At 36.3% G+C, this 9,088-nt stretch overlaps 1 protein-coding gene across 3 annotated transcripts in view; it reads left to right on the forward strand.

The window, feature by feature from the left end:
* Positions 1–7,921, forward strand: part of LOC107674564 (integrin beta-6-like) — a 14,044-nt gene extending 6,123 nt beyond the window's left edge. For all 3 annotated transcript variants that reach the window (XM_016468573.1, XM_016468572.1, XM_016468571.1), the window contains 8 exons: positions 1,208–1,342; positions 1,743–2,008; positions 2,084–2,235; positions 3,262–3,484; positions 4,487–4,581; positions 6,891–7,007; positions 7,114–7,280; positions 7,392–7,921. In XM_016468573.1, coding sequence (XP_016324059.1) covers positions 1,208–1,342; positions 1,743–2,008; positions 2,084–2,235; positions 3,262–3,484; positions 4,487–4,581; positions 6,891–7,007; positions 7,114–7,280; positions 7,392–7,481 — 1,245 coding nt within the window. In that variant the 3' untranslated portion in view covers positions 7,482–7,921. The remainder of the gene's footprint in view (positions 1–1,207; positions 1,343–1,742; positions 2,009–2,083; positions 2,236–3,261; positions 3,485–4,486; positions 4,582–6,890; positions 7,008–7,113; positions 7,281–7,391) is intronic.
* Positions 7,922–9,088: the final 1,167 nt, after the last annotated feature.

The raw sequence follows: 9,088 nt of genomic DNA on the forward strand, positions 1-9,088 counted from the left end.
ATATATACTGTATTGAGGCCAGCAAAAAAGAAAAAAAAAGATCATGGTAATTAAAAATCTGAATTCTGAGTTGGCCTATACACACACACACACTGTTAATCATTGAGGAAATATAAAAAAGCAGAAACCAAATGATTAATGAATAAGTTGCATAAATGACCAAATAATCGCGTGTGAGAGGATTACTTTTTGAGAATTATTTCTTGCGCAGACATGCATCTCATCTGTTCACCATTTCCCTTAACCCCCCTCTGCTCATTTTCTTGAGAATCGCCGTGTTCACAGAGCATGTCCGCACTAGTTCTACAGCTGTTGTTTGATCTCTTCATCTCCATTCTCCATCCCCCATTCTCTCTTACCTCTGCCTGTACTCTAATTTTCATTACACCCCTCCAGAAACTACCTGAGGGCTGCACATCCCGGCCTACATGACACAGGCCCACTATGGTGCCGTATTATGGAAGTGTAAAGTCTGTGACAAACCCCAGTAAATAAGCTAGAATAGACTATTTGAATTGAAGTTGACGGTCTAAAATCTCTCTGGACGTGTTGGCACCTGGTGTGCTCGTATTGCTGACTCTGCACAGGAGTCATCCTGACACATGATGAGCTGCTCAGGTGCTTCATCTAATAGCGTACCACATACTTACATAACATTATTGAATTGTTGATCCTGATTGGCTGACACAGGGTTTGGATGATTTGTTTTCTATAATACCCAGCTCTATGAAATACTCGATTCTGATCAAATGCAGCATTATATAATGACCACTAAACATGATTTTCCACATAGCTGTGCTAGTTTAATATCTCTCATGTCACTCTACTGTGATCTCACAAATGACATTTTTTATTTATTTGTTTTATTTTGTATTTTGTATTTTGCTCTGTTTTTTTTTTGTTTTGTTTTTTCATTTTGTTTCATTTTTGTTTAGTTTTTTGTTTCTTTTTGTTTGTTTTGTTTTTCATTTAGTTTTTTGTTTCTTGTTTGTTTTGTTTTTAACTTCTTTTGGTTTTATGTTTGTTTATTTATTTATTTATTTTTAACTGTGTAGAAAATGATCAGCCTCCTCACAGGGGTCCTGATCACCCCATCAAGGTTTATTTTGCGGTAATGATTGGCTCAAAGGAAAGTTTTTACATTCAAATATTTTAAAAAATTATACTCTTCAAATAGGACTTTATGTGTGTGTTGTTTGATTGACAGGAACTGAGGTCAGAGATTGATCTGGAGGTTCTGGGCAACACTGAGGGTCTGCAGATTTCCTTCACAGCACTCTGTCAGGATGGGACCATCATCCCCGGATGTAAAAACTGCTCCAATGTCAAAGCTGGTGATGTGGTCAGTTCATTACTTTATTTACAGTAATGCTTCCCTAGTATATTAGCATTCCCTAGTATATTCCTCTATTAACTAGCAAAAAAAAAAAAAAAGCCTGTCATGTGTCAAGCATCTGTTCAATGAAATCACAAACGTGTCACACGCAAGTATGATATATAATGCAATGATTATAATGTTATTATAGGTTGTTGCTCTCATTGTGCTGTACATAACAGCTTTATGTGTTTAAACATATCAAGCTGCTTGTCTGTTACAAACAAACCTCGCCAAACAAGTTGGACATGTTTTGAAAATATTTGCTCAATATGTTGCCCAATATGTCCTGATTTCTGTGAAAAGTTTTTGAATCATACACAATTTCTCAAAGAAATTGAAACAAGAGTGATCTTTTTTCACTCAGGTATCTTTTAATGTTACGGTCGAGTTAAAAGGCTGTCTTGCCGGTCCACGGCACTTTTCCTTGCGGCCGGTGGGTTTCCAAGATGCCCTGGAGATCGAACTGGAGTCTCAGTGTGCGTGTGACTGTCATCAAACCCCTGAAGTGAACAGTGCCTACTGCAGCCGAGGGCGTGGGGCGCTGGAGTGCGGTGCCTGTGTGTGTGATCCAGGCTTTGTGGGGACGAAGTGTGAATGCACAGAGGGCCAAGAACAAATCAGTGACTGCAGGTGAGAACAAGCATCATGGAGTGTTTCCTGCAGGGCACGCAGACATATTTTAATGTATGATTATGTGTGTGGCAGGGCACATGAAGGCGCGGAGATATGCAGCGGCCTGGGCGAGTGTTTCTGCGGACAGTGTGTGTGCCACCCGTCCAGTTTTGGTCGCGTGTACGGGCCGTACTGCGAGTGCGACAACTTTTCCTGCCTCAGGTTCAGAGGAGAGCTTTGCGGAGGTCAGTACCCAGTGTGACCCTGTCTCAAGGTTTCAGTGGAGGAAAAGAAAGCGCTGACACAGTGGGAGGGATATTTGATCTGCTCTCGCACTGTGAAATGTTAATGAAAGAATAACACGCTGATAATTGCCAAAACAGTTGCTGTACTCGGGAGGACACGGGCTGAAGGGTTTTAAATGGCCATCCCATGTTTGTATTTATTTACATATCGATGCGAGTGTGCAATGTGAGGTTTTTATATTTACTTTAGGGCTTTAAATATAGCTTGATAATCATAACAATTATTAAGTGTGATAAATTATGTTTAAAAAAATTTATAAAATTAATAAAATAATTCTGTAATAAGGAATTTTCTTACTATTGGAGCATTCAAGTTTGAAGCTTTTGTCTTAAAAGTGTAATTTTTTCAGTATATTCTGAATCAGTATATTATGTAATTCATAACAAATTTATGAACTGACAAAACTGATTTATAATTAATAATTAATTTGTAAGTTACTTTAATTTGTATACTTTTTAATTTATTTTTTACATTTTAATGTCTCATGCTCACAAAGGCTGTATCTCATATGCTCACCAAGTCTGAATTTATTTGATAAAAAATACAGTAAAAACGTTACTATTGGGAAATATCATTACAATTTAAAATAGCTGTTTTCTATTTTAATATATTTTAAAATGTAATTTAGTCCTGTGATGCAAAGCTGAATTTTCAGCATCATTACTCCAGTCTTCAGTGTCACATGATCCTTCAGAAATTATTCTAATATGCTGATTTGCTGCTCAAGAAACATTTCTTTTTATTATCAATATTGAAAACAGTTGTGCTGCTTGATATTTTTGTGGAAACTGTGATACATTTTTTTTCAGGATTATTTGATGAATAAAAAAAGTTCAAAACTTTTGTGGTATAAATGTCTTTACTGTCACTTTTGATCAATTTAATGCTTCCTTGCTGAATTAAAGTATTAATAACATTTTTTTTTATTATTATTATATATATTTCCTGTATGTGTGTTTGTGTAGGTCATGGGGAATGTGACTGTGGCGAGTGTGTGTGTCACAGCGGTTGGATGGGAGAGTTCTGTAATTGCAGCACCAGCAACAACTCATGCATGTCTCTGGATGGGTCCATCTGCAGCGGACGGGGCAAGTGTGTGTGTGGGAAGTGCGAGTGCACCGTTCCCGGAGCCTCAGGAGAGTGGTGCCAAAGGTGCCCAACCTGTGGAGATATCTGTAGTTTACCCAGGTAAAGACATCCATGTGCATCTGTGACTGAAGCTGAGTTTCATAATGAATATGCAGCATTTAAAGACATTTGTTTTGGCTACAACCTGGTTTGAATCCTTGTGGGCTGTCTGATATTAGTAATAAGCAGTTCAAGAAATTGTGAAGCGTTAATTGCAAATAAAAATACAATAAATTGCAAAAAAAATAAAAAGAATTAAAGGAAAATCATGGGATAATAGTACTTTTTTTCATTCCTATACAAAAAACTATACAAAATATTCTTCCAATCAGGCCATTTAAATAATAAAATTATGAAAATGACAAAACTTAAAAAAAAAAATAAATAAAATATTTTCCCTAATAGTTTTTTTTTTTTTTGTAAGTTTTGTCATTTTCATAATTTTATTATTTAAATGGCCTGATTGGAAGAATATTTTGTATAGTTTTTTATATAACTATTATCATTAATACATGTAAAGAAAATTGGTTTCTTATCGCTCGTTTTAAATGGACCTCTGGATGCAGAGCACTTTTGGCTGTCATACTGTAGGTGCTAAATGAAATCCGTCTTTACATGACAAAAACTAACTAGTAATCCAACTTCCACTTTTATGCAATTAAAAAAAAAACAAGACATCAATGTAATATAACTTGAAGATTGACATTGCACGTCTTCACCTCACCGTAACCTTTCCCTGTATTTTCCTCATGACTCTTGCGTGTGTGTGGGCAGCTCTGTGTGTTTTTATGAGTCTTCCTCTTGTCCACTCATTTCCAGTGGGCATATATAAGCACCAAAAGGCCTGTGGCAGCTCTGCAGTATTGCATTTCCTTCCCACTAAAGGTCCTGTCACCCTGTGGGTCATTTGACTCTGTGATAGAGCGATACAGAGAGAATGAGACTGAAAATGAGAGAGAGCAGCTCTGGAAACACTCACAAAGAACACAAAGCTTCCTCTAGAGACAAACTCTCTCCGTGGGCTCGACAGCTTTTTTTTTATGTTGTCTTTGTGTCCCGCAGGTCTTGTGTGGAGTGTTACCTCAAAGCTAAGGACCCGTCGGACGAGTGTGCCGTGAAGTGCAACTCCCTACATGCCACTGTCAGCAATTCCACAGGTCAGAATCCATTGTTTTGTTCTCCGCAGTGTCCGTTTATCAGTGGTCACATGGTAACTTTTTGGCATTATTTACTCCCCTCACGTCATTCTAAACCTGTATATTCCAAGTCTTCTGACTCTTATAGGCAATTATATGATGCTTTCTATGGCAAGCTGTTTTAACATTTAATCTATAAAATGTACTACTATCTATTTTCATGCTACTAGTACAATTTTTTTAGCTAAAAGTATTTATTCCATTGGGTACTAATACGTATTTGTTGGATAGCCTACTACTGCTTATTCTTTAGGTACTATTAGTACCTTTAAAAAAAAACTAGTACTTATTCATTACATACTTGTACATATTTCAATAGTGACTAGTAACTATTCTGTACTTAACTATTCGTAACTATTCCTTACTAGCAACACATTTCAAATTTTTGCTATTGATTTCTATAGGGATCTGTCATTCAGATATCAACTCTTCAGTTCTGACTAGTATGTATTCCAATTGTGACTCGTACAAATTTTGGTAACACTTTATTTTAAGGTGTCCTTGTTACACATGCTACATGTACTTACTATTATAATAACAATTAATTATGCATAATTACATGCAAGTAACCCTAAGCCAAACCCAAATGCTAACCCTAACCATATAGTAAGTACATGTAGTTAATTAATATTACTCGGTACTTAAATGCATAATTAAACTGTAACAAGGACACCTTAAAATAAAGTGTAACCGACATTTTTTTTATATACTAGTAGTTATTCATTAGGTACTACTACTTTTTTTTTAAAGATACTAGTACTTACAGTACTTAATCATTAAATACTAGTACTTATTATTAGATACTTGTACCTATTAAATAGATACTTGAATTTACTATTTATTCATTAGATATTAGTTCTTATTTATTAGATACTAGTACTTATTGAGTAGCTACTAGTACTTATTCATTAGGTAGTAGTACAATGTTTTTTTTAGATACTAGTACTTCTTCCAAATGTTACCAGTAAGATTTTTTATTTTATCAGTAAGATTTTAATTGAACTCTACAGAGGCCATTCTGACTAGTCATAACATAAGACGAGTTAAAAAACCGTTGTGACTAGTATAATAATGTTTGTTACTAGTAACAATTACAAAAGTTACTAATGTCTAATAAATAAGTACTTTATATATGTTAAATAGGTACTAGTATATAATGTAAAGTAATAGTAGAGAATTTAATAAATAAGTACTAGTATCTAATCAATATTTACTAAGTATTATGTAAAAAGATACTAGTCTCTGTTGGAATACATACTAGTCAGAGCTGAATAGTTGATATCTGAATGACAGATCTCTATTGAAGTCAATGGTAAACATTTGAAATGTGTTAGTAGTAACAGTAGAATAGCTACTTGTCACAATTGAAATAATTACTAGTATCTAATAATAAGTACTAGTATCTTTAAAAAGTTACTAGTACCTAAAGATGGAATAGATAATAGTAGCTAACAAAATAAGAACTAGTAACATGAAAATAGATACTATTACATTTTAATGATTAAATGTTAAAACGGCTTCCCATATACTTTCATGTTGATTTCTTCCAAAACCTCAAAATTTGTCTTCATATACTCCTTTACACACGTACAAAGCAGACATCTTTTTGTTCGGCCCTCTTGACACTTCAAAAAGGGAAATATGCTACTTAGCTTGTTGTGTGGAGAGTCTATTGTTGGGGCCCATTGGGTTTCAAAACCCTCGAGTGTCTATACAAGATCAGCCTATTATATGAACCCTGAGATCACAAGCCACTGGTGCTGTGGAGGCTGCCTCTATACTCTCTCTGACTGGGAGACAATCAAAAGACACAAAACACTGTCTGTCTTTGATAAAGACACAAGACAGACAAATGAAAGAGATCTAAAGAGACTGAAGGGAATGAAAAAGACTGTATTTTTGAGAGGGGTAATATCATACATGCATGACATGGTACATATTTAAAGGGATTTGGAAAATATTAGCTTTAATTTTGAGGACAAAAATGTAGTAAGGGATCTGATTTTATCCATCAAGAGTTGATTGGATTGTGAAAAGGGGTTATTATAGGACATGTGGTTGGGAAGGAGGGGTTTAAATTATAAGAGGTCTTGGTGATGTCATCAGAAAAAAAAATAGTTTTAGAGGCGGACCTATTATTTTTTGATTAAAGATTCAATATTTGATTAAAGAAAACTTTGTTTTCTTTTTGATCATTCAAGACCATGTATTAAGAAAATAAAAAGGATCTATTTAGATTTTATGTTAAAATATTATATTTTTATTGTCAGATTTTGAGGAGAGTCGGGCGGCATTGTGCACCTTACAGAGTGAGGACCACTGTCTACTGTCTTTCAGCTTGGTGGACAGTGATCATGGCAGCATCATTTACAACCCCAAGCTTTATGGTGAGACAATTTTTTTTATACATGAACGTATATAGTTTAACTTAGAATAAAGTTACATTTTATTTTTTAAATTGTTTGTGTAATTGTTTGTATAATTATCCTACAGACTGCCCTGAACCGCCAAACGCTCCGTTGATCGCTCTGGGCGTGTGCATGTCTGTCCTCATTATTGGCATTACGCTCCTTGTGATCTGGAAGTTTCTTGTTTCTGTCCATGACCGGAAAGAGGTTGCCAAGTTTGAAGCAGAGAAGGCAAAAGCAAAATGGCAGTCGGTATGATAATATTATCAAGAGAGCATTACACAGAATTTTCCATTAATTTTAATGTGTTAAGGGCCCAATTTACTTTAAATAATTGTGTTTTTGTCCATCTTTTATCCCCAGGGCACAAATCCTCTTTTCAGGAGCTCGACATCAACTTTTAAAAATGTGACCTACAAAAGCGCAGGGCAGCAAAAGACTTATATTTCTTAGGGCTACTGACCAATTTTGTGTGTTGAAACACAGAAATTAGGCTTCTATTTACCAGGAGCGATTACTGTTTTCTTCTGCATTATTTTATTTTCTTGTACTGTACAAGTGAGACACTGTGTGTGTGTGTGTGTGTCTGTCTGTGTCTGTGTCTGTGTGTGTGTGTGTGTGTAAGCTGGGGTAAGGACTGTCAATTACTCGCAGTGAATGTATTTTAAAAACTGTAAATAATTTTACTGTGTTGTGCTGCTAAAAGTGCTAAAGGTACTGTTAAATCTGGGCAACACTGGATCTTCTTGTTTTACATGTAGCGTTTCTTGTTGTTAAGCAAAATGTTTTTCTGTAGTTATTTGTGACAGATAAAAGTGAGTGACATGACATGAGGCCAAGTATGGTGACCCATACTCGGAATTAGTGCTCTGCACTAATCCAAAGTGCACACACACAGCAGTGAACACACACACCGTGAACAAACACCCGGAGCAGTGGGCAGCCATTTATGCTGCGGCGCCCAGGGAGCAGTTGGGGGTTCGGTGCCTTGCTCAAGGGCACCTCAGTCGTGGTATTGAAGGTGGGAGAGAGCGCTGTACATTCACTCCCCCCACCTACAATCCCTGCCGGTATGAGACTCGAACCCACAACCTTTGGGTTATGAGTCCGACTCACTAACCATTAGGCCACGACTTCCCACAGATGTTTGTGATTGGTTAGTTGAGGCTGAGCCTTTTGTAATTAGATATTATGATTTTGCTGGATCAAATGTAAAAAAAAATAAAAAATAAAAAAAATAAAAAAGTAAGTCTACTTCTTTTTTTGTAATATATTTGGTGGTTTTCCATAAAAAAGGTTATCACATTATTTCGTTAAATACATCTTTACACAGTCAAGGTAAGGCAGTGTTAATAATTTCATATTTAAAATAGTAATTTCATGAGACTTTTTCTGCAACTGTAATTCCTGTGTAAATACATATATGACGCTTCGTGCAGTGTAAATGAATCTTTTCGTGGAATATAAAGCACTGCAGCTTCTGTGTTGCATTTTGCAGTGCAGTGAGTTAAAAACATGATCTGTATTTTTAATGTAACATTTAATATACCTATTGCCTAGGGTGACCATACGTCCTCTTTTCCCCGGACATGTCCTCTTTTTGGACCTACAAAAATACGTGCGGTGTAGTGCCGAAATTTGCACCCTGCCAGATTATTTACCCCCTAGTATTGGTAGGTTTAGGAGTAGGTGTGGGGGAGGGGTTAGGATTAGGGGTGGGGTTGGGATTCCCTCAGGTAGCGACTTCAATGAGGGGGTGCATAATCTGGCAGAGGTGCAGAATTCGGCACAACACCGGCCGGGATTTCTTACTTGCCCAAAATGTCCGGGATTTGGCTGTTTTCTTAATCCCGCTCCCGCTGAATTTCTGACCGCAACATGTGTTTCGCTCCCGTGATTTTCGTGCCCACTCCTTTAAACATTCTAATATTGTATATAATTTTGGGCATCAGGGCGCCGTTCTCAGAATGCGGTGTATTTAAATATTTTTGAATGAGCGTTTGCGCTGTTTACTTTCACTTTCGATTTCGCGATCACACGCACTCTGTGTAAAGGGAGCA

Source organism: Sinocyclocheilus anshuiensis, unplaced genomic scaffold (assembly GCF_001515605.1).
Source record: "Sinocyclocheilus anshuiensis isolate Anshui unplaced genomic scaffold, SAMN03320099.WGS_v1.1 scaffold572, whole genome shotgun sequence".
NCBI lineage: Eukaryota > Metazoa > Chordata > Actinopteri > Cypriniformes > Cyprinidae > Sinocyclocheilus > Sinocyclocheilus anshuiensis.